The sequence below is a fragment of the Lepidochelys kempii genome, chromosome 6 (assembly GCF_965140265.1).
Source record: "Lepidochelys kempii isolate rLepKem1 chromosome 6, rLepKem1.hap2, whole genome shotgun sequence".
Lineage (NCBI taxonomy): Eukaryota > Metazoa > Chordata > Testudines > Cheloniidae > Lepidochelys > Lepidochelys kempii.
The window spans coordinates 23,351,093-23,377,071 of record NC_133261.1 but is presented as its reverse complement, the minus strand read 5'-3'; the positions used below and the strand labels follow the sequence as shown (position 1 = coordinate 23,377,071).

Below are 25,979 nucleotides of genomic sequence, written 5' to 3'. Positions count from 1 at the left end.
TTACAAGAAGATGCTTTTGTGGTGATGGGAGAGCTTCTCCTATTGGCGTACTTAATCCACCTCCTCGAGAGACGGTAGCAATGTCGATGGGAGAAGCTTTCCCGTCAACATAGTGCTGTGTACATGGGGGGCTAGTTCGGTATAACTGCATTGCTCAGGAATGTGGATTTTTCAAACCCCCGAGCAAGGTAGTTATACTGATATAGATCTGCAGTGTAGTCCTGGCCTCAGTCTACACCGGAGTTTATAATGTGTTCATTGATTTCCAATTAACTGGAACTGGCTAACATAGTTGATGGCATTTGAATTTTCCCAGACTCCTGCGTGTGGGCTGGGAGGGGGCACAGGAGGAGGGAGAGGGGGATATCACATCTGGCGCTCTGCTTTGGCTCATTAGAAAGAATTCTGAATCCTGAAGTTTAGATCTGATTCACATCTGAGCTTTTTGGGAGTTTGGATCTGGGGGTTTCAGCTCTGGAGTTGGCCCATCCTCATCTCCATGACAGTTTTTTAAATCACAACAGATACTAGAATAAGATGTTTTGGTAATAATAATAATGATAAATGCCTAGCTGTTATATAGAGCTGGTTGAATTGTTTTTTTTTGAACAAAACTACTTCATTTAGAATATTTTGGGGAAAGTTTCAATTTGTTGAGGAGGGAGGAGGAATCTGAAACAATTTTGTTTAAAATGGGAATTTTCATTTTGATTTTTGACAAACCGAAACATTTTTTATTTAGAATTTTTCATTAAAAATCAAAAATGTTGTTGAAATCGCACTTTTTTTTTGCAAAATACTGCATTGTTCAACAACAGAAATCTCAGCAGAAAACTCTTGACCAGCTGTAGGTTTTAGCATGTATTCTATCCTTAAAGTGTGTTTCCCTAAACACGTAATACTAGGGGGAATGAACATAAAGGAGCAACCTAACTTCTGTAGCCATACAACTGTTCCACTTGAACAAACATTGCAACAGAGTATCCCAAACACAGGATAATTTGCAGGGAAACAGAACCTCCACCAACTTCTTAATGTCAGCACGATGGTCTGAAAATAAAAGTATACTGACTGACTGACAAAATCAGCTGATAATTCTTCCAAAGATGAAATGCACTTGGGGGTAACCCATTTCCTTGCATATGTGCTGATTAAAATGCTTTTCAGGCAGGCAATACATGCATGAATAATTATTTGACTGGTCTTTGGCATCTCTGGATGTAGACAACTAGCATGAATTAATGATAGCAAAGACATACCAAAGGGGGTGGCGGGTGGGAGGACAAATATCTTAGTATTTAGTTTTGTATTGTGATAATGCCTGGAGCCACCAATCAAGGATCACAGCTCCATTGTGCTAAGCACCGGGACTAGTACATTACCTATTTACATGTTGAGTAACACCTTGTTTAAAGGCATCCACTGCTTGTGTTTGCTCAGGCGTCTGGCCACGTTTTATTGATGAGTTACGATAGGGATATCCATTGGCTGATGACAGCTGGAAACGTAAAATGGAGTCATAGTGTTACTGAGAGAGCGTAAATCTGCATCGGATACAGGAAGGTGGTAGTTGTAAACTTATCGCCTGGAGTCTTTAAATCAAGATGGGCTGTCTTTCAAAAACAGATCCTCTAATTGAAGCACAAGTTATTTTGCTTGTTTGTGGCTTGCTTACATTGTAGGGATTGGGAAGAATAATTCCCTCCGCTGGGTGAAATGCTAAGGTCTGTGTCATACAGGTCAGGCTGGCTGATCACAGTGTTCCGTTCTGGCCTTAAAATCCATGAATGTGTTTCCGAGTTTCTATAGTTTCTTCAGATTAGTAAACATAAATTCCGCTCTTGATCGACCCCTTTACTGTATTTCAGACTCCATCACAAACTCCATTGTAGCTCAATTAGGTCAAAGGATATTTTGTATATTTGGGAAGCCCCTGATGGCACCACCCCCCCTGAAGTATGGTGTGATTTTTGGGCTACTGCTGAAGAGGCCAGGATGCTGTAGATGGTAACTAGATTTCTGGATTTCTGGCCTCTGCTCTGTACAGTGTATATGCTATGGGTAAGTCTGCACTGCAAAAAAACACCCACTGTTGTGCATCTCAGAGCCCAGGGCTACAGACTCAGGCTTGCACTACAGCTATAAAAATAGCACTAGATGTTCCTGCTTGAGTTCTGAAACCCAGCAATGAGGGTGGGTCTCGGAGCCCGAGTTGGAACATCTGCACTGCCAGTTTTAACACCAGAGTGTAACCCTGAATCTATAGAGCCAGGCTCTGAGGTTCACAGCTGCAGGTTTTTGGGTGTTGGGTTTTTTTTGCAGTGCAGACCTGCCCTATGAGATTTAGTACTGGCAACAGAGAGCTCGGAACCTGGGTTCTAACCCAACCAACCCACTGACTCTTTGCACCTGATTCCCCGCTCACACCAGCATAAAACTGGTGAACTCCATTGAATTCAATGGCATTTCACTGCAGTAATGGAGTGGAGAATAAAGCCCATTGCCTCATCTCAAGAAAGTCAGTAGATATCACGTCTGCATCAACCCAGCGGAAAAACAGCAAGGCTCTTGCTGTGAACCTGGCATTTGTCCCTGACAGCTTGGAAATACAGGACCAGATCTGTAGCTGGTGTAAACTGGGATAGCAGAGGATCTGGCCTGCTGGCCGAGTAAGTTGGTAGAAAAGGAAGATGACTTGCGTCATGAGACCTACCTCTTCTTGTAAATGTCCAATGTCTATTTCCCATGGGGCTCCGCGGAAGATTTCCTGGGGCGGCTCCCATCCATTGCGGAACTTTGGGATGTAGGTTGGGACAACAGCCTCTCTAGGCCATTCCGCTCTTAGAAGATGGGAGGGAAAAATTATATGCAGAGTGAGATCCTCAAATGATACATTTCTAGGACCCAAGTCCCCATTGCCCTGCACCCGCTGACATTTCTTACATCAGTGCAGAGGGTGTAAATAGCCACACAGGTGCAGAAAAACAGTGAATCAGGCCCCTAGTTTTTCAACCTATTGGATGAAATCCTGCCCTCATGCTCAGCCCCCCTGAACGGGCTACAGAAGTGAAATGCTGCTCTGAATTGTTCTTAGAACTTGGAAATCTGCTGATTGTCCCTTTGCCCAGACTAACTCTCACCTGGATCTGGTCCACGTCTCGCCCATGGACTCCCAGAGCATCATCTCTTTTGGTGTCAAGTGTCCTCTCAGGAAATCTATGGTGTCTTTAGAGAGAAGCGGGCTGAGGATAGACCTTGCGAGTTCAGGGCCTCCACAGCTATGGACGATCTAGGTCACATACACACAATGCCAGTTACAAACTTTCACTTCATGAACAAATCCCACAATCTCAAACTGAAAATCAATTTCTCTGAGCTTCTCATTGAAACTGGGAATCTCTCATAGTATTTCAGGGCAAATATTGAGTAATATTTGCTTGAAACTGGGGCCCAGGGCCACTCCAAATTGAAACCATATTTTGTTCTCACTACTGTAGGCCCTAAGTCTGAAAAGGCTCGCAACCCTAGTTAATAGTTTGAGCCACATTCAAGTTTGTAATTAAACCTGAACCCAGATGAGTGTTATGCTGTTTCAAGGTTTGGCTGTGAATTCGTCGTGCAGTTTTGCACAGTAGTCTGAATTCCCATATGCTCCCTGCAAGTGCCCCGGATAAAAATAGGTGGTGGGTGTCTGAGGATTTCAGAGCTGTCCTAATCTAACAAGTGAGGTGCTTGGCTATGTACTGCCCCTCTGACTTTCTGCAATGGCTGCCATCTTGGTTATGATCAGGGACGGCCAATGCTAAGAACACAAGACTCTATAGTTTGAACTAAAGGACTGAATCTTGTGAGCAGGAACTGTACTAGACTGTGAGGAACACACAACATGCCCCAAACATTGGTTACAGTTGCACCTGCTAGCATTCTGGGATAATTTGGGGAGCTACATGCCCACGGTTGGCGTTGCTACAATGCTGATCACTAATGCAGGATCAGCTTCTGTGCTCCCTTCTTACCTTGCACTTGTACAGCAAATACTGGCATGCCTGCCCTTAGCTGGGTCATGTCCCAGTATCTTTCTGTCTCTCTTATTCTCTGCTGGTGCTGCCTTTTATACAGGCACATTAGTAAGAATAAGAATTGTATTTAAAGGGTTACCAGTTCCAGTGGCCCAAACAGGAAATGCACTAGTTCTGAAGCACTTGGGTTCTGGATATGCTTTCTCAGTTTGGCCTGAAAAGAGAAGAATCCCAGATTGATCCAAACCTGGCTTTTGGTTCCTGTCTTCTGTGATACAGACAGATTACTGTTTTCTGGTACTTTCCCTTACTGTAGGAGACTGAGAACTAAAAAAAAATAAATGGTTAGCTTCCAATCATGAGATCTAGCCCAAGTGACGCAATGATTTTGGGTGTCTCAATTCTTTTTTCTTTTTTTCCTTTGGTGTCCATTTTGAAACACCATAAAGAGGCCTGTTTTTTCAGAAAGTGCCAAGCATCTGCCCTCTGAAAATCAAAACCTTTCAAGGTGTTTTGAGTTGGGAACCCAAAAGCATTGGTCATTTTTGAAAACCTGGACCATAAAGTTCTGGGTAGAGAGAAGGGTCTAGAACTTCAGGGGTATTTAGACATTGACCCCATTGTGAGCTATGTGCCCAGCAAATGTATTCAGCAAATTACCAACAGGGAAAATTCTTCAGTGAGGCCTGGGTTACACCTAAAACTTAGGTCGACCTAGCTGCATTGTTCAAGGCTGTGTGTGACATCATTAAGTTGACCTAAATCCCACTGTAGACATGCAGCTAACTTGACGGAAAAAAATTCTTCTGTCAACCTAGCTACCACTTCTTGGAGAGGTGGATTTACTACAGTGATGGAAAAACCCCTTCCATCGATTTGGGAAGCATCTATGCTACAGTGGCACAGCTGCACCACTGTAGTGTAGACAGGGCCGAAGGCCTTGTATATATTTGGGGGTTTGTACCAATGTATCTAGAGAAGTTGTTGGCCACTGATTGCGGAATCCCAGGCACAGTCAAGGCTTAAATGCTCTGCCTTTTGAAATGGGCTGTGTTGCAAAGGAAGAACAAATGCCTCGGATTATATTATGATAATCAAGTGTATTTTTACAGCAATCAATGGGAGATGTAGTGACACCACTTCAGTCTATGCCTCCTTTATTTTCTCTCGCTGTCACAAATTGTTGGCATTGCTACAATGGAAAATTAGATCTCTCACTGGATCTACAAGGTACTGCGGCTGTGCATGTGCTAAAATCCTTATTTTTGTGCCTTAATTATTTCCGCCACATGCATCCTGTTGTGAGAGACAGGTGAGGTCATCTGAGCACAGCCCTAGGAGCCAGGAACGGCTGCCTTTAGTCCCAGCTCTAGCACCAAATCCCACTCTGTGGTCTTGGGTAAATCACTTAACCTCTCTGCTTCAGTGGTTCCATATGCAAAGTGGAGCTGCCCAATTCCCAAGCGTGATGCAAGGACGGATTCCTGCTGGGGAAGTGCTACGTAGGTTCTAAGTAACGTTGGGCTGATGGTGTGTGTTTTAAATATTAATGTGGAGAAGAAAATGTAAAAAAGAATTGATGTACATAAGCCTACTAAGTGAAGTGACCCCTCCTAATGTGTGTGCAGTTACACAACCTGGGATTCTGCAAATGCTGTGTTTCTATTGGGGCTAGTTTAATTTATTAATAATGTCGTTACTACTTCCCCTTTATGTTCCCTCAGGGCAGCAGTTTGTGTCTATGACTAAGGACTCATCTAAACCCACAAGATGTACGGAACTAACCATGACAGTATAGTTAAGGTGGTACAAACCTCCTAGTGTGGATGAATTTATACCGGTATAAAGGCACTTTTATATCAGTATAACTATTCCCATATGGGAAGAGGAATAAGCTCTACCGGTTTAAGGCACCTGTGACAGAGATGGCAATTTCCTTCAATATCTTTGGGAGATCTTATTGAATTAAGTTTCAGTAGATTTGGACTCCATTGTATTGTAAATGCAAAATTTATATATGGATGTGGGATTGTATGCAACTTCTCTAGGAGGCAGACATGGCCAGTGTAAACTCTGGGAAGTGTTATGAGCTTCAAAGGACTATTTTAAACAATCAAGACACGAAAGAATTTTTGGAACAAAGAAAGTTAAGTGGGTTTCCTAGAAAACACCTGGAGGGAGGTGAATGAAAATTCCCACCTCCAGACTCAACCTTTTGAAGCTACTCCCTGAAGAGAGAGCCATTGTCTGACTGATTAGCTATTCATGGGCTCTGAAAATCAAAGACCCACACTGTATTCAGGAAAGGCAAACCTATGCATATATGTGCTTATTCTGCATGAAAAGCTGTAACAAACTTGTAGCCAAAGAAAAACTCCTATGAGGGGTTTGAAGGACTGATTACCTACCAGAGCCCTTGCTGGAATTGGGGGTGAGCTCTGGTAAGTTTATTAGCACATGTGTAGGGTTTTTATTGTCCATAATATGTTTTCTCTGTAATGCTTTCACCGTAAGAATAACTGGGCTTGTTTAGAAAGAGCTGTGCCATAACATATAATTGTGGGCAATTTCTGTTTATTGCCTCTGAGGAATACGCAACGCATGGATCCAAGCTGTCTTAGGCAGTCTGACTTGCTGGGGAATTCACAGTCTAGGCAGGGAACTGTGTAGACTGGAAAAACCCCTGTCAGGAGGCGAGAGATGCAGGTGTCCTCCCAAGAGAAGTGACGACTGAAGAGCTAGGACCCTGGAGTGGGTGCCCTGGCTGGAACACAAGTGGGCAATACAGGAAGAGCTGCCCTGATCTGTGACAGCACCTTTATGCTGGTATAACTTCATCCATCCTGTGAGTTGTACCAGCATAACCATTCTGTTGGGTTTTTTTAAATTCACACTCCTATCATGTTTATCCCATAGAAAATCTGTGTGTAGAACCAGCCTTTATGGATTTATGCTGAGGCAAGAGCTATTTAAAGGGAAATTAAGATGAACATTGTGCCGCCTTTACATACACATTTCAAACTTTCATGTGGCCCAGTGTGAATGTATAATAATGTGCCCCACTCCTAATTGTAACATGCAACAGCTGAGTTTTGTCTAGGACAAAGTTTTAAGCAAGTCACCATATTAACTTTCCAAAGAAGCTGGTTGTAAATCTTCCACTGAAATAATTTTTTCCAACAGAAAAAGGGTTTTCCATTAAATAGGAATTTTTGCCAAAAATCCCATATTTATCAAACCAAACATTTTTTTTTTTAATTACAATCTGAAATGTTGCTAACATGAACCTTTTGTTTAGATGAAAACAAACTTTTTTAGGGAAAAATCCTCTCGCAGCCAGCTCTAGTCTTAAAGCTGTTAGTTTTATAGTATTAATTATTTGTAGTGCTGTAACACCTAGACACTCTAGCCCCACTGTGCTAGGCACTGTAGAAATGCCTAACAGAGCTGACCCTGGTCCCAAACTGTTTCCTTTCTAACTGGAACACCTCAATGCTTCCTCCAACGAGGCAAAGTTGAAGAGCCAGAGTGATTCTTTCTATCAGAGTCAGAAAAATTAGCAATGGGAAAGACTTACTAGGTCACTCCTAGAGAACTGGTGCAGGACTGTTCCCTACAATATCCTCCAGTCCAGACCACTTTTTAAAATGACTCAAGAGATGGTACTTCCACCACTTCCCTTAGGTGATCATTCCCCGGTCTCACAGAACCTGTAGCTTGGTGTTTTCCCCTGGTATTCAGCCTACATTTTGCTTCACTTTATTACATCCCATTTTCCTAACCTGAGCCCTCACCCTCTGGAGAAAACTACATAACTCCTCCTCCTCTTTGTGGTTTAATCCTAGAGGCAGGGGTGGAGCAAAGGTGGCTCTAAACCTCCCCTGATTGTGGGCTGGCCTCCAGCATCAAGTTAACAGTAGCTCTGGGGCTGATTTAACTTGTGACAGCTAGAACAGAATTCTGCCCTGGTCATGCTCCCTCCCCATCCCCTGTTGGCTGAGGGAATCAGGAAGGATTGGGGTAAATCCAGCCATGCCAACTAAGGATTCCTGCACTCCAGGTGAATCCTCGGCCACCTCTTTAGGACAGTTTTTAAGGACACTTCTTGCTGCCCTGGATGCTGCCTTTGTGGTGGGGTTCATAATCTGGCCTCTGGTGGTAGTTATCCTATCAGAGTTTGCCCCAGGTCTCTTCCCTGTGAGTAATGGTCACTATGGGGAGGAGTGGTAGGGTTTGCTGGCACTGCCAGCTCATTTCCTGGTGGGTTAATATTCAGTTGCAGTAGAAAAGTCTGGAGTTGGTCTGCTAGTTGCCCTAGATTTGTTTACAGTCTGTGGTTTCTCTGCCACTAACTTCCTTAAAACGAATCTTGCTAGATCTGGTTCACTGGGCAAGCTTGGTTAGAGTGCTGTGAAATGACAGAATTCATTCAAACAGAGTCATTACCCTGCTTTTCTAATATGTATAGTTAAGCCGAATCAACAGCATTTGGTACATCTTCACGCTTGGTAGTACCTCGCTGTACTGTTTGTAACAGGGCAACTTATCCAGAGGAGAAATGGAAAGTAAGAGCTATATAGAGCATTTGGGGGGAAGAATTAGAAGCATGGGCATGCTCACTTACCTATGGACTTCACGTGGGCCAGTATTTTAGGAGCTCATACAAAGTAACGCTGTATATAAAGTGTCCGATGTGAATCGTGTTCAAGCACAATGGTTCTTTCTTTCCTATTTACAACCTTTTTCCTTTCCTGCCCCCCATCGAAACAGAGAAGTAGAAAGATTGCATAACTAGTCAGATTTCTTTTAAAGGCAGCAAGTGGAAGGGTATGTGCAAAAATACTGACTTGTGCCCAAATGAGTATCTAGATGTCTAACGGCCCATTTGCGTGCACAGCTATGATAATTGTGCTCACACAAATGTTGGCCTGCAAATATGAGGGCTGGGTTAAACCTCATTTAAACTGTTGTGATCTCCACCCCTCATTTAATATAGTTTTGAGAGACAGCTGAGCCATCCTGCCTAAGACTAAAGGGGGTACGTGAGCCTGCTCAGTAACTCTGACCACCTGGGTGGTGGGCTCCACAGGTCATTGCCCTCGGGTAAGGGGGTGTGTGTGTGTGGATGGAGAAGCGAGACAGACAGCGGCCTAGCAAGCAGCTGGTAGCACAATCCTGGGAAAAGCCAAGAGAGAGCGAGTGCACCGTTGGGGGGTGCCAGCTGAAAGAAGTCTGGTGCTGTGAGCAAGGACACTGTCTCCTGTTGTTTGGTTCCTACTGTTTTCAGGGAACCAGACTTTGTGCATTCTGTGTAAATAAACACAATTGCCTCAAAGGTACCAGACTCCATCCTTCAATTCTCCTCCCTACCAGAACAACCTCCAGGGCTGAACTTTGACTAGAAGGTCGGGTCAAAAGTGGTAACAATATTTTTGTGCCTGGACCTTCCACCTTTTTACCTTTAGAAACCTGCCTCAGGAAACATTATATAAAAGCCTTAACCAGCATTTTGTCAACAAGTGACTATGAGGTGGGAGTCTCGAATATGTCCCACCCCACCCCCACAGTAAAATAACCAGGAGGAAATAAAGCAGGTGCTTCAGTATTATTTTCTGTTGGTTCTGAGAGATCACAGTTCTTTTCCAATGTACATGCCTAGTAGTTGTGTCCTACAGGTATACAGCACTCTTCGTGCAGCACAGAAAGGGAATGAAATACATTTGCACCTTACCAGGAGGTTGAGAGCCAGCTTGGTTTTCTGGAAGCAGTCGATGAACTCTGCCTCCATTGGAGGTCTTGCTCTAAGAGTCAGTACCCCCTCTGAAAAGAAGTTGGGAAGAAAGATTATTTGAGCAAAGCATGGTTGCAAATTTCCAGTGAATTAAAGGAATTGGCTTTAATGACAAGGGGATATTTGGCCCATTGGATTTCAGGAGCCCTAGTAGTGCAGCACGTACATAATAAAGACAATGCAAACATCTTTTCTCTATGCTGCAATCTTTGCTGTACTCCAGGAATGGGTTCCCAGAGGGAAGGGCTTACTGAGCTGGGTCATAGACTGGTGCTGAATGTATTGTTATGTCACTCAACCTGAACTTGAAGGCTTCAGGAAGACACCAATTTGTTCCTGCTTAGATTTCCTCCCAAGTCATTAACTCAGTCCTCTTGTTTACCCACTTGCTTATTATGCTGGTTGATGGAATATACCTGCTGGCGCTTTCTTCTTGTTCTTCTTCCCTTTCTTCCGTTGGTTCAGCTGTTTGAATGCCTCTGCCGCTTTCTGAAGCCGAGCGACAAACACCTCAATGTCATCCAGGGTGCTGTTCAGGATTTGCTGTGAATGGAGCAAAGAAACAAAAATGCTGAACCCAGGGCCAAAGAGCAGCTACTGCATCAGACTTAGGAGCCCAAGCGTTGAAGTATAACTTCCACCAGGACCTCAGTCCCAGGGTCTAGTGATCACTTTCGTAGAGCCCCTGGAGGAGCTGTTTATCAAGGCATGAAATAAAGTGGAATTGATCTTTTTCTAACAGTGTGATTTCCAGGCACAAAATTCTGTGTTTAGGCACTTCTACTGCATTCATCAATGTGGTATCTGACCACCTGTGAATGGGACTGCATGGCAACTGGAAAAAATAAACTGCATAAATAGCATCTCTGAGCCTAATCAGGGCACTCTTTTCCATATCAAGTTAGTACCTCACTCTTTTTGAAAAGTCCCAACTACTCAAGGAGTAAGGCACGTACAAATGGCACAATCTGACCTATGCATTATCGTCTCTCTTGTCCATCTCCTCTTGGTGGGTATCTAGGTGCCAGTTTTAAATGATTAAATTTCATGCAATTTGTCCAATAAGGACAAACTTCTTCCCTTTCTCCCCACATCTCTCTGCCTGTTATGGATGCCCAACTCCTGCTACCAACCGTTTCTTTTTCGATCTTCTGTGCTAAGATCGCTCGGGACTCTTCATGCTCCTGGGAGCTGGAGCTGCTTTGTTCAAATTCTGCCAAGCAAGCAAACAGCAAGGTGTTAACAATCAGAAGGATGAAAATGGGGGTGCACTCCCAACAAATAATAAAGGCATTGTACCCAACTGAGTGATAAAACTTGATTGGTTTTGTATGTTAATTTATGCTGGGTTACAAAAATGTGTCTATGGGAATGCAGAGAACATTCAGCTAGGATGAGATCAATGTTGCTAATTAAGCTCTTCAGAGGTGTAGCACCTGTCTGCGATGTCTGTGTATTGATTTACTGTCCGCTTGCAAATGCAAACAGTGCATGAATCATAAGAAACAACAACCAGTTAGTTGTAGCTACTGAAAGCAATATGCAGGGCCAGATCCTCAGCTGTAGCTCTATTGACTTCAGTGTTGCTAGGCTGGTCTGCTGGAGATCTGACCGGCAGTCTCTTGACACCTCGAAGCAACACAATGTGAGCTGCCACGTGCACTCTTAGGTCAAGGTTGACTGAAATACACATACACACCATCCATCAGCAGAAGCTTCTAGTGTCACATGGGCAAAAGATCAAAAATACAAGGGATGACTGAAGAAAAGAGAGAATAAAAGACACAAATAAATGCAAAAGCTCGTCTGCTAGCCCCAGGGTGCCAGGATTTCTGCTCGACTGATATTTTATACATGCTTGTACAAAGATCAGAGGAGCTCTGTGCAGACTTGTACGTGCTGCCTCATGATGTAATTCTGTTTAATTTGCATAAGCTCACCCTGAGTAAATAAAAACAAAGACACAGGTAGTCCATAGGCTTTCAAATGACAGACTGGTCAATGACATATCGGTATTTCAGAATAAGCAGGTTCTGGGTCAGCTTTTCGTTAAAAGAATAACGACTAAGTTCAGGAAACAAGAGTTCAAAGTCCCAAGAGTCTCCTTTAGCAAGTGCCATAGGAGTTCAGACAAATGCACAGAATATATAATACAGGAGCATTGGGAGATTGGTTTGGCAGAGAACCACAAAACCTGCCTGCATATCATCCCTAACTGAGGGGATTAGGTGACAAGTTTGGACAGGTGTTCAGAGAAAGCACTGAATTATGTCTGAATGGTGAACCGACTCAGTGAAGCATCTACATTCAAGGTATTGTACTGTCCCACTGATACACGCCGGACTCCGTTTTATCTGGACATGGTCCCTGAACTTAAGCAGTGCCAGCCCTGTTGATGTAGTGGGCAGATTTAGAGAATTCCATAAAGCATTTGGAACATACTGTGAAGAGCAGAGTTAAGGGTATGTAGGTCTTGGCCATTTTATGATGATGTTGTGCACCAGAAGTGTTGCCTATAAAAAAATACAGGAGGCTTAACTCTAAAATGTCCAGCCCCGTACAATGGGTCTCAGATACTAAGTGGGCCCCAGGGTGTTACTGTAAAGCAAATAATAAACAAAAGTGTTCAGTGAGAGACCTAGTAGTGCATTGTCTAGAGTCTGTACAGCACTGTCCTTGGGTGGATAGAATGGCAGACCTGCTCAAGTGTGACTCTCTTGCCCCCTAGTGGCTGCAGCCTGTGTTGTGTAAACCCTAATAACAGCTATTAAAGATCCTGCTTCAGCTGAAGGGACCAGAGCTTATACTTTTGGAGAAGGTGCACAGTTCTAACCTCCTTTATGAAGGTAGGATAAGACGTACACTTGACTACGCTGCGTGGTGTAGCTGGTGACTGTAATCCAGAGAGGCCATGGAACAGTCCCAGTCTGACCATGAACATGAAGGTATCGATCAGCAGGGAGAGTTCAGACCCAGCTGTGCTTGTGGCTGGGGAGGGGATACCACGCTTCTTAGTGAAGTCGGTATTGGAAAAATAGTAAAGGAAGTAATTTGTGGAACCAAAACCAAAATGCCAGTAAGTGCCCTTCAGATCCTGTTAACGGGACTTGGTACATCATAGATATTAGATGTAGGGGTGGGGAAACCAGAGAGATTGGTTTCATGCCAAGTATACAGTGAGTGATAGAAAAATCTTCCTTGGCATTTTTGAAGTCCCACTGAGATATCTCATTGAAAGAGACTGTCCCAGAAGAGGTCAGTTGCCAACATATTCCAAAGTCTTGTCTCTGCAAACTGTGGCCAATGCTAACTATTTAGGATTGTGGCCATGCCCTCTTTGCACATGGCAGTCTGCCAGGATGCATGTTTGCAGGTTTGTAATGAGCTAGTGAACTCTACAGTTTAAGGCCCCATTGATTTCATTGATCATGGGCAGACCGCTGCACACGCTGACTTAATCCACCTGCATAGAGCTCTTTGCAGGATTGAGGCCTATGACTTCACAATGGTCTATCGCGTTAGTCACGTAGCTGAGGATTACACCTGGGAAGGGGACATAACTGGCTGGAGTCACATTACAGCAATGAAGCCAGCTAGATGAGAAATGTAGCGTAATAAAAAATTATGTCCTGGGCCTATCATTGTGCTCCTTGTTGTGGAAGATGGATCGGGTTGGTGGTTTGGAGGGTGAATGGCAACCTCTGTTTAAACTATAGCTTGGATGGTATTTTCTGGTCTTGTGCTACTTGGTTTCTTTTAATGGCAGTGCCCGTGCTATGGAATAGCAACAGCAAGTCATTTGAATTTTCAGCTCCAGTTTGCTCATGTGTAAATGGCCTTGGTTGTGAATCCTGAACAGAGAGTTCTCTGTGATGACCATACTGCTAGGCAGATGAAAATATAACAGCAGTATGATGTACAGTTACAGCGGCTGGGGCTACACTTGTAAGTTCTATGTTTCTGTGCATATGTTGGGGTACCAACACCAGCTATATCATCCAAGTGTGTAATTTACATATGTGGTCTCAGAGAGCAGGAAAAAATACACCATGATAGCTTAGGATCATAGAAATGAGAGCTGGAAAAGACCTACTAGATTACCAGGTAATGGAGATAGTAATGCTTTCTTTTTCTGTCTTGTCTATTTTGATTGTAAAGCTCTCTGGGGCAGGTACTGTCTCTTAGTGAGTGTTTATACAGCATCTGCCACAATGAGACTCTGATATTGATTGAAGCCACTAGGCATTGCAATAATGCAAGTAATAAATATTATTTTCCTTTTCATCCTGGAGACATTTCTGAATCCAGGAACAAGACATTCTAAATCTAGTATGTATTGTGTGTACCTCAGTTACTTAAAAAAATAATCAAATTTCTATCTTCTAATCCCAGCTGTATATTATTTTCATTATGCAAAGCGGATTCTAAAATAGCATTTCTCTACACAGAAGAACAGATCAGCTGTTTCCCAAGGACGGACAGTAGACGACAAAGAGTATTTCCTCTCCTCAGGACCTTGATAAATTGGAGAATTGGTCAATGATGAAATTCAGTAAAGACAAGTGCAAAGTACTGCACTGAGGAAGAAAAAAATCAAATGCTCAGGTACAAAATGGGGAATAACTGGCTAAGTAGTATTGCAGAAAGGATATGGGGGATCTAGTGGATCACAGACTGAATATGAATCAACAATGTGATGCAGTTGTGAAAATGGCAAATATTGTTCTGGGGTGTCTGAAAAGGAGTGTCACATATAAGACATGGGAGGTAATTGTCCTGCTCTACTTGCTATGGCCAGTTTTGGGCGCCAAACTTTAGAAAGATTGGAGAGAGTCCAGAGGAGGGCAACAAAAATGATAAAAGATTTAGAAAAAGTGACCTATGAGGAAAGGTTAAAAATACAGGGTATATTTAGTCTTGAGAAAAGAAGTCAGGGAAAAGAACCCTCAGGCTGTTATAAAAAGGACAATGATTGATTGTTCTCCATGTCCTCTGAAGGTAGAAGAAGTAATCGTCTTAGTCTGCAGCAAGGGAGATTTAGGTTAGTTATTAGGAAAAACCTAACTATAAGGATAGTTAAGTACTAGAATAGGCTTTCAAGGGAGGTTGTGGAATCCCCATCATTGGGGGTTTTAAGAACAGGTTAGACAAACACCTGTAAGGGTTGCACTGGGTTTACTTGATTCTGTCTAAGCACATAGTGGGATGGACTATCTGACCTCTCAAGGTCCCTTCCAGACCTACATTTCTATGATTCTATGTGCAGTAACAGCTTTATCAGGCATGTTGGGGGTGCCGGTAAGTCAAAAATTCTGGTTAACAAAAAAGGAGACAGTTTGGGTGCGGGAGGGGGCTCAGGGCCGGGGGTTGGGGTGCAGGGCACGGGCTCTGGGAGGGAGTTTGGGTGTGGGAGGGAGCTCAGGGAAGAGGGTAAGGGCACGGGAGGGGTTTCGGGGTGCTGGATCTGGGCGACGCTCACCTCAGGCGGCTCCCGGAAAGTGGTGACACTTTCCTGCTGCTCTTAGGCAGAGGCACGGCCAGGCAGCTCTGCGCACTGCCTCCACCTGCAGGTACCTGCAGGGAGCTGCGGAGCCAGCACGTGGGGTGGGGCAGGGGCAGCACTCGGAGCCCCCATGGCCCTTCCTCAATCTAGGAGCAGCAGGGACATGTTGCTGCTTCCGGGGAGCCATGCGTAGCCAAGTAGGGAGCCTGCCAGCCCCACGCCAACCAGACTTTTAATGGCCCAGTCAGTGGTGCTGGCTGGAGCCACCTGGGTACCTTTTCGACCAGGCGTTCAGGTAGAAAACCGGACACCTGGCAACCCCATTGAAGATCAGAAATGCCAGTTTATAGAGTTTGCCAGATAACACAGCTTTTACTGTATTTGGAGTTTCATGTTGTACCCTGGTTACGTTGGCTTTTCTTGAGCCTAGAAAAAGAGCAGGTAGAATGCAAACCTCATAGTGTTAGCAACTCATGTAACTGTAATAAAGGCGTGTAAAATCTGTTGGCCATTTTACCCCACCCGTGCTTTTTCAAAGAAAGAAATTGGGAACTTCTTTCTGGGAGGAAAAATAAACAACTTTCTGATCAAAGTGAAACAAAATATCAGGACTAATGAAGGAAGGATGGTCTTGTGTTTAAGGCACTAGCCTGGTACTTAGGAGACCTTAGTTCTATCCCAGGCTCTTCTGCAGACCCCCTCTAGGATCTTTGGCCAGTCACTGAGTCTCTCTGGGTGAAATCCTGGCTCCATTGAGTCTTTAATGGGGCCAGGAATTCAGTTCCTGATCTTCTACTTGTCTGTTGTATCCCCTTTGTCTTGTCTATTTATACTGTAAAGTCATTTGGGCAAGGACTGTCCCTTACTATGTGTTTGCACACTGCCTAGTGGGGCCCTCATCTCTGTTGGGACCTCTAGGTGCTACCACAATACAAATGATAATAACATGACCTCAAAAGCAGCTTCCAGGCTTTGATTCATTGAGCCCACTCACATTGCTCAGGTTACCAGTTGCTAGCCTGGCAGGTAGAAATATGTACTGTTGGTTGCATTTTTGAAATGCATAAACAAAGGGTGTTTGTTTTCCAGTTCTACAGTAACCACTTTGCAACTCGTGAAATGACATTTGCTTTCTTGTGTTATGACGACGTCAGACCCAAAATAAGTTCAGTGCAGTTCCAGAGGTCCAGGATGGGAGTCAGCCTGCGTAACTGTTTGCATTAGTCACATATTCCTATTATAGAGCCATTGAAGGTCTCCAGTACCTGGTCCATTATGCTCTGGAGTGGGAGCCACACGGTTCCTGTGGTCCTGTAGTGAGCCTCGCATCTCATGCTGGATAGGGATAGGAGCTGGCCCTTGGGGCGGTGGGAGTATAGATTGTCGCTGCTTTATTTTCTCTTGGTTTACTCTGCAGGGTAAAGAACACAAAAGCAATTCATCCTACCACCAATAGCAGCCTTTCCTGTTCTCCGGAGAGTGGCCAGTTGGAGCAGGGAAGGGAAACTCAGTGTGTGCTACTTTGTTTTGGCTGAAATTCACCCTTGTGCACAGAGCTTGTGCAATGTCACACCCCTGGATAGGCCATCAGCAGTGAGGATCAAACCTGAAATGTCTGGATCTTAACACGTGAGTCTCTCTACTGCTTGAGCTAAAAGACTCACTCGGTTAGTCAAGGCTGTAGCAGGTCCTTCAGCCTCATCTGCGACCCAGCCATCACTAGAGGGAGACAAAAAGAAAAGGAGTACTTGTGGCACCTTAGAGACTAACCAATTTATTTGAGCATGAGCTTTCGTGAGCTACAGCTCACTTCATCGGATGCATACCGTGGAAACTGCAGCAGACTTTATATACACACAGAGATCATGAAACAATACCTCCTCACCCCACTGTCCTCCTGGGTGGGAGGAGGTATTGTTTCATGATCTCTGTGTGTATATAAAGTCTGCTGCAGTTTCCACGGTATGCATCCGATGAAGTGAGCTGTAGCTCACGAAAGCTCATGCTCAAATAAATTGGTTAGTCTCTAAGGTGCCACAAGTACTCCTTTTCTTTTTGCGAATACAGACTAACACGGCTGTTACTCTGAAACCTGTCATTATAGAGGGAGACAGAGCACCACACTGAGTGGTGTGGGTTAATCTGAACCACCTCCTGCACTAGATATATGCAGCTCTTTCAGGGTTTGAGAAACACTAACCATCTCAGTACAAAGCATTTTGCTGGCACACATCACCTCCCATTTTAATTAGCATTTGGAGTTTGCAATATAACAACATTAAAAGAGATCACATTGCCATGTGCATTTCTGGTAAGTTTCTATGAGTAAAAGAACAGATGTTAACTGATTACACTGAATTCCCTCCTGTTTGGTCTATAGCAGTGGTTCTCAACCAGCGGTATTGTACCCCCAGGGGTACACAGAGGTCTTCCAGGGGTACATCAACTCATCTAGATATTTGCCTAGTTTTACAATAAGCTACATAAAAAGCACTAGGGAAGTCAGTATAAGCTAAATTTCATACAGACAACAACTTGTTTATACTGTTCTATATACTACACACTGAAATAAGTGGAATATAAATATTGTCAATGATTTATTTTATAATTATGGTAAAAATGAGAAAGTCAGCAATTTTTCAGGAATAGTGTGCTGTGACACTTTTTTGTATTTCTATGTCTGATTTTGTAAGCAAGTAGTTTTTAAGTGAGATGAAACTTGGGGGTTCACAAGACAAATCAAATTTCTGAAAGGGGTACAGTAGTCTGGAAAGGTTGAGAGCCACTGGTCTATAGGGTCCATACTTTCAGAAAAGTCTGACTGATATTGGAGTAGGCAGTTTCATCTGGTGTCTTGAAGCAGCAGAATATTTTATGATGCTAGGGGGATTCCTCATGTGGAGCGGAGAAGGAACTAGAGCCCGCTATTGTATCACAGCAGCCAGAATATTTCACTTGTGATTCACCAAAGAGTATTGCTGTAAAATGGCATTTGGACAGAAGGTAACGGAACCCCAGTGAAATGAGAACATTTATCTATCAAAGTGCCTGCGCTTCCCATTTCCAGACAGCAAAAGGAGGGCTAAACTTCGAGTGAAGACATTCAGACCCTTTGTAAATTGCAATGGAACTGAGCCAGCTTACACCAGGTCTGACTTTAGCCTTTTACCTGTGTCCTCCTAAACATATTAACTGTAGGCGGACCTAAAGCAGAGCATCTAATTCAAAGCCCTTTGAGGTTTTGTTTTTAATGGAGGTGTGTGATAAACCTGAACTGTTGGATTTGAACCTCCCCTTTTAGTTTCATTTCTGGGTTCGATCCAAAACCAGGAGGGGGCCTATTTTCCTGCTCTCGTTCAGATGTGAACAAAATCTCCCGAGAACAGTGTGCAAGATTTCGTTGCCAACAAACTCCAGCTCTCATTTGGCCTTGAACCCGAATCTCAAATCCCAGCCTGACCTTAACCTGTCTCTGGATTCAAACTAATCCAGGAGAGCCTGGGGTCCACCTTTGTACTCTGTCTTCTATGTAGCCGATGAGAGCAGAGGGCATTTGTTCCCTCACTGCACATTGGGAACCCATCTGTCTGCGGCACTTACTTGAGCGTCTGCGGCCGTATCTTCTTTCCCTGCTTGTGATCGGCGAGTGCACTTTCTATGTCCTCGTGGACCATCTCCGCCTTAAACACAAAACAGTGATCTCATAAAGAAAAGGAGTACTTGTGGCACCTTAGAGACTAACCAATTTATTTGAGCATGAGCTTTCGTGAGCTACAGCTCACAAAGCTCATGCTCAAATAAATTGGTTAATCTCTAAGGTCCCACAAGTACTCCTTTTCTTTTTGCGAATACAGACTAACACGGCTGTTACTCTGAAACCAGTGATCTCATAAAGGCTTTGCTTTGAATGAACTAGAGGATGCAGGTAGCGTGATGGGGAAATAGCTGGCTGAGAATGTCACTGGCTACAGGCTCATATTGCATTACAAGTGAACTTGGCAGTTTCACTGTGTAGTGCTCTCCCTACCTCTAGCTGAGCAGCCAGTGAGAACACTGGTGCAAGTGAAAGGACCCGGTTCTCAAGCAGGAGGACTAGTTTCAAGTGACTAGCTATGAAGCAGCAGGATTTTGACAGTCTTGGGCATCGTATGTCCTAGGATTTCAGCCACTGGTGTCTGTGCAAACCGCGAGGGTAGTTATGTGCTTACACTGGTGATTTGCACCTTTGATTTGGAACTGGGATACAAATTGTGTTGCCCTAGGGTAAACTGAGCTTACACTAGGGGTTTGCTCACTGGCAGCTGCAGTCTCAGTGGGGCTGAAATCTCAGTGTAGATAAGGAGAGAGCTTCCTGGCTGCACTCCTGACTGTGTGCCTGATGACAAAGCTACACAGCCGCATACTGGCTCTCTGGAAGAGGAAGGGATAGGATTGAAGGAGGCAACTGAGGGTCCAGAATGGACAGGGCTGCAGGGAAAACCTCCCAGTAATTCCAGATGTATTGACGTAATTCTTTTGCGTGCCAGTTGCACTGATTTCAATGGAGCTGCACCAATTTACACCGCTCTGACTGAGAAGGGGATCTCCAGCAGCAGTAAATGCCAGGCCAGGCATTGCAGTTAAGGCCGGCAGAACGCTCTCCAGTGCTACCAGCTAAAAGGAGGGATGGGAAGCATTGCCGCTGTAATTCGTACTCTGGTGAAATGTCTCTGCTCTGGGTCTATGTTAGACAGGGTGGAACGAAAGGCAATGTTCAGTGCAAAGTACCCTGGCATGACAATATTCATTGCTCTGCACCCTTACTTGAGCCAGCTTAGGATAAGCTCATGCAGACTGTGCGTCTGTGCATCCACTCTGCATTCACTCCCGCACATGGAGGCTTGCATCGTCATTTCCATACGGTTCTGGTTTGGTTTTTAATCTTGATGTGCCCAAGCAGGGGGAAGGTTTGAAAATCTAGCCCCAAGCAGTAATGAGTTCTCCCTCCTAGAGCTCTTCTCACTTTCCCTCCCTGCTCACCTCCACCTCGTCGCAGTTGAAGAAGTGGATGTCGGGCTTGTGCTGCTCCGAGTCCTGGCACACCAGCAGGAGGATGGAGGTGTAGCGCATCTGATTCAGCACAGTTTGGCAGAGCTGGACCGTCATCAGGGGAAAGTCCTCCAGTTCCTCCTGTGAAACATCAGGGAGGGGGTTATGCACCCGGGAGTGGTGTTAAAAGAACACCTAGACATCCCCTGCATTGCCTTACGCAGTCACTGCTGCAGGGAGTAGGAGACCTCACTGGGCAGGAGCCGCCCGGCAGTACATGTCCCTGAAGCTCTGTGTCGGACACTGAAGACAGTTCCCGTCAGTGTCTGGGGAGGACGAATGAGCCTGGGAATTCGGGACCAGCTAGGAGGAGGGGGAGTTTCCCACCTTGCTTTCTGGGGATGGGGTCCCAGAGCACAGGCTGCTTCTTGGGCTTGCAGCACGATGCATTGGTGTTGGTGCTACAGAGGTCGTCCCCTTGCCACGCCCCACCTGCAGCAGTGAACTAGCAGCGCTGGGCTTGCGTTAACACAGGCAAGCGGGGCTGGGCGGGGAGCACCGAGAGGAAGGGTGCGGTTGTGGTTGAGGCACCGGACTGGGACTCAGGACAGCTGGGCTCTATTCGTGGCATTGCCACACACTCCCTGGGTAACCTTGGGCAAGTGTGTCCGTGCCTCAGTTCCCTGTTATTAAACTGGGGATAATGAGACTTTCCTCCCACCCTTTGGCTTGGCTATTTAGCTTGTACACCCTTTGGGGCAGGAATTGTGTGTGTGTGTACATGTGCACAGCAGGGCATCAATCTGTGTTGGGGGCTCCTAGAGCCACAGAAATACAAATAATTAATAGTGATGAATTCCACCCAAACCATTTTGTGGACTCCTGACTGGACCCATCAATCTCCACCTGTCACTTCCACCGAGGTCTGACTTATCGTGCACCCCTGAGCATAGCAGCAAGGAGCTGAGAGTTTGGGTAGTTAGTTCAGTCCCACCTTGCTGTGCACTCAAACTCTAGAGGAAACCCTTCTGTCCTACACGTTCAAATCAGTCAGTCCCGGTTGCAGTTTTTTGTATCAATTTTTCCCAGTTTAGTAGCCCCAGAAAAGCATGTTACCCCTCCCCAGCCAACCGGAAAGTGGCATACTTTTGAATGCAGTCTATTGCCCATTTTGCATATTGCCCTGGAGGAGAAAGGTCACGACCTACCTGTGATTCGCAGTCTAGCAGTCGGATGGACTTGTCATTCACCTGCAGCAGCATCTCCTGGGCCCAGATCTTCTCTTTAGAATTGAGCTGCATCAGCTTCCTGATGGCGTCGTCCACTGTCACAATGGCTTCACTCTTATCCATGATGAATGTGGCTAAGTGCTGCGGGGGCAGGGGGGAGAATACACACAGGAGAGGTGTCAGGCTAATAAGAGTGAGGGTGACCTCAAGTCAGCTTAGCTCATTTCAATCATGTCGCACAGAATAAAGTTTACCAAGAGGGGGACTGTGTGGATCAGAGGCAAGCCTGCCCCTCAGCAGCATTGGCATCGTAGGTATATAATTCTTACTCCCTCCCCCCATCTCGCTGGGCTCCCATTCCAGCTACCCTTAAAGAGACAGTATCCAGTGTAGCAATTCTAACCAGCTAGTCGTGAAGACTCCATGCTTTGTCACAATACCTCCTAGATATGGCGCTCTGAACCGTAGATTTTTAACCCCAAGCTGTGTGTGAACTGGTCCAGGTTGAGGCACAATCCCCCTCCCTTTCTTTATGGCTCAATGGGAGGGGGAAGCGTGAGTGTATTTATTTATTTTTAATAACATGGAGTCACAGTATGGAAAAAGGTGAGACCAACTGGCCTCTAGGCAGCCGCTTATACTGCTTATAAAGCTGGCCCTACGCAGGGGAATGATGAAGGAATATAGAGCTCTTCACCTCCAGCTCACCCCTCCGTACCAAGGTAATTGGTAACTCTTCTATGTATAAAGGTAGTTAGAATGAGAGCGAGAGGAGGGGGTCACAAGTAATTATCTTGGATGCCAGTGGTGCTGAGGGGCCTCTGATCTGCACAGTTCTCCTTGGTAACCTTGTTCGGAATAACATTAGCTGATGAACAATGGATGATCCAACTCAAAGGCCTAGAAAATAAAATCCACTGTCACTTACGGATGCTTCACGAGCAGATAAGGTGCAATTGCAGCACAGGAAGAGCATTGGGAAACTCCTGGGCTAATGTTGTTTGACTGCAGAGAATGTAGCGGTGACACACATGAATTCTATAGTTACTGGATAATATTGTCTGGCATTCTACAATTATTCCAGTGAAAGCCATGTAACCTTCTGACCTTTCACAAGAGGCATGCAAATAAATCAGATCTGTAGCTGTAACCTGGTATCACATCAAGAGCTAGAAAAACCAGTAACATTTTTAAAGCAATGGTCTATTTAAGCTGTAAGGCAGAAAATAGGTTGTCACTGCTGGATAGGCTCCCAGCAGAGTGGTGAATCTCACCCTAAGAGAAAACAACGAGGAGTCCCTGTGGCACCTTAGAGACTAACAAATTTATTTGGGCATAAGCTTTCGTGGGCTAGAACCCACTTAATCAGATGCATGGAGTGGAAAATACAGGCGCAGGTATAAATACATGAAAAGGTGTGAATTGCCTTACCAAGGGTGAGGTTAATCTAACGAGACCATTCAATTGACAGCAGGGTACAAAGGGAGGAAAAATAACTTTTGAAGTGATAACGAGAGTGGCAGGTTCTAGCCCACGAAAGCTTATGCCCAAATAAATTTGTTAGTCTCTAAGGTGCCACAAGGACTCCCCGTTGTTTTTGCTAATACAGACTAACACAGCTACTGCTCTGAACCCTAAGAGAAGAAAGTGTGCATTGTTCCTTGTTCTCCTTTTCCCCTGTCCTTTGTCTGCCAGGGGTAGAATGTCAGCTCTTTTCGAAGTAGACATCATTTCATATTATTATTGCTTATATTTACAGTGGTGGCGAGGGGCCTCAATCAATGATAAGGGGCCAATTGGTCCAGGCACTGTACTAAACGTTCCTACCCCAGAACGTTCATAGTCTAGAATTATGATGGAACACCACAGGTGAATAAAATAGACAAATAGAGGTGCCCGGGGAGGATGAGGATGATCATAATACAGATGGGTGGAATGAAACATAACTAATGGGGGCTGAAGTTTGTGTCACTGTTTAAAGTCCCTTCTCCGTGACTTCCTTTTGGTACATAGGAAGTACCTCTTGGTACACTATGGGGCTTCTAATAATAGCTTAAATAGCATAATATGTAGCAGTCACCACCTGCTTGACTAGCCATTGTCAGCCGTGTTCTGTAGGCATCGTGATAGAGGTGTTGCATTTAAGTTGATAGCTAGACATCCATGAAGAGATGTGAGAAAGACAGGCCAAGATGTGGGATTGGATGGAGGGAGGAAAGTGTGTAAAATGCCTAGCACTGAATAGGCGCCCATTTCAACACCCATCAAAGGCAAGGAAAAGACTCCCATTGACTTCATTGGGCACTGAATCATACGTAAACAAAACCATGGCAGGTGTGCTCTGAGCAGCTGTGCTGAAAGCCGGAACTGGCCATGCAGTCGGGTGAGAATTAACACACCCAGGTGTTTTATTAAATTAAATTAAATTTAAAATGTAATTAAAATGTCATACCACAAATGTTATTTCATAAAGGCAATAATATTATCTATATTTATGTTCCTGAGGTGACAAAACTGAATTCCGAACAGTGAATTGCATTGTTTTACAGTCACTGCCTGGAATTCTAATCAGCTCTATGGCATTCATCTACCTGTTTTACAGTCTTCATAAATTCCTCTGCTATTTGCTGTTGGTTATATTAATATTTATAGGGGTAATAGTTGCTCACATGACTGTCATAGCATGTATTGGTAGATTAACTCCCCCCACCTTGCCTCCTCTCCTCCCCCCTGTCATTCACTCTTATCTAGATACTGGACCAATTTTTTTTTAAGCTACCAGGGAAGGGGGACATTTGCTACTGTCTTGTATTTATCTCATTTTAAGAAAACTTGAAAGCCTAAAAGCAAATGTAATCTATTTCACCCGTAAAGTGATTCAGATCCAATATATACTGTAAGAATGGACCATGAATGCAATTTAGTAACAAGTTTTATCATTATACAAATCGCTGTTCTGCATATAAAAGGCCAACTCATTTTTTATGAAAACACATACACCTTGCAGGATGGCAATGAAAACGTATTTGCTCTGATCAGAGTTCAAGGTGGAGCCTCACGGATGGGTGGCATGAAACATAACTAATGGGGGTTGAAGTGTGTGTCACTGTTTAAAGTCCCTTCTCTGTCACCGTGACTTCCTTTTGGTACGTAACACTATGGGGCTTCTAATGATAGCTTAAAATAAAAATCAGATTGAAAATACGGTATCTGAGATCTAGAAAAAGGGATGTGAAGAAAAATGAACCTTTAGTCATTCAGCTTATGATGTGTAGCATGTGTCTATACAAGTGTGCATATAAAAATGACAGGCCAGCGGGAAATGAAGCCATTTAAAGGTTTTATTATATTCTCATTCAGGACAATATGGACAATACAAAGTTTATACACCTCTGGTGCAGTTATACAGCACACTTTTTCTAGAGTAAGGTCTAATTGAAATAGTGGTTTAATACTCTTGTCACATGTTAGGGATCTTTTCTTAAGTGAAAATCAAGATGCACATCAGTGACCAACAGCAAAAGTGGGGCTCTTAGCCATCAAGTTACTTATTCTGAACTTTAATTATACAAGACAAAAGGGTCCCAATCCAACAGAGCACTTAAGTCTGAGCTTAACTTTAAGCAGCTGAGTAGTCCCACTGAAATCAATGGGACTGCTCAGGTACCTGCTTAAAGTTAAGCAGGTGCTTAAGTGCTTTGCTGGATCAGGTCTCTACAGCGGACAGAAGGATACTTCTTTTAGTATATAGGAACCTCTGATAAGAAAGAATTTATCTCAAAAATTCATCTCCCTATTTTTCCTGCCTTGTGCATTTAAAATATATGACAAGTGACCAACTGGTTTTAGATACCTTTTTATTTCTTGTGGACTGGAAACGGTCCATGGGAATCAACCCATTTCCTCCTCCACCTGACAGCCTCTGGCCAGAAGTTGCTCATTACAAACCCAAGCAGGGCTAGATGCTCAATGCCACTTCTGCATCAAGCAGAAGGTGTTCCCCCAGCACAGCAAGAGATGCTTCCTCTACACTGCCTGCTGACTGTGTTGCTTCTGTAATACCATTCCACCTCGGGGAGCGAAGCAGGAAGCACAGACCTTTCACTTGGATCCACACATCCCATGAGAGGCCATTGGCAGCCTGCCCTTGCTTCAGCCTCCAATACCCAATGCAATGTTAATCTGTGGCAGTGATACCTTCTGATGCAACAGTCTCCCTAGAGTCCCCCTAGAACAGTATTGCTGTGAGGCCTAGCTACTGCGCACAGCAGAGGAGGGCTGCTCGCCGTTCCGCAAACTTTGCCATCCATGCAGCGTCAGATTTTGCTACCTCCTCTAGCTCTTCAGTTCACGTCTATGGTTTTCCTAATTTTCAGCAAGTTAGAAAAGAATTCTTTAAAATGCAGCTT

General features: G+C 44.5%; 1 protein-coding gene across 6 annotated transcripts in view; it reads right to left on the bottom strand.

Moving 5' to 3' along the window:
* The window catches only part of EPS8L2 (EPS8 signaling adaptor L2), a 110,501-nt gene that overhangs the window by 10,969 nt on the left and 73,553 nt on the right, over window positions 1-25,979 (bottom strand). For all 6 annotated transcript variants that reach the window (XM_073347145.1, XM_073347142.1, XM_073347141.1 and 3 more), the window contains 11 exons: window positions 21,550-21,711; window positions 20,333-20,482; window positions 18,914-18,993; window positions 16,579-16,724; window positions 10,944-11,023; window positions 10,227-10,353; window positions 9,751-9,839; window positions 4,159-4,233; window positions 3,141-3,289; window positions 2,714-2,840; window positions 1,383-1,498 (listed from right to left, as the gene is read on the bottom strand). In XM_073347145.1, the coding sequence (XP_073203246.1) occupies window positions 1,383-1,498; window positions 2,714-2,840; window positions 3,141-3,289; window positions 4,159-4,233; window positions 9,751-9,839; window positions 10,227-10,353; window positions 10,944-11,023; window positions 16,579-16,724; window positions 18,914-18,993; window positions 20,333-20,482; window positions 21,550-21,711 (1,301 nt within the window). The remainder of the gene's footprint in view (window positions 1-1,382; window positions 1,499-2,713; window positions 2,841-3,140; window positions 3,290-4,158; window positions 4,234-9,750; window positions 9,840-10,226; window positions 10,354-10,943; window positions 11,024-16,578; window positions 16,725-18,913; window positions 18,994-20,332; window positions 20,483-21,549; window positions 21,712-25,979) is intronic.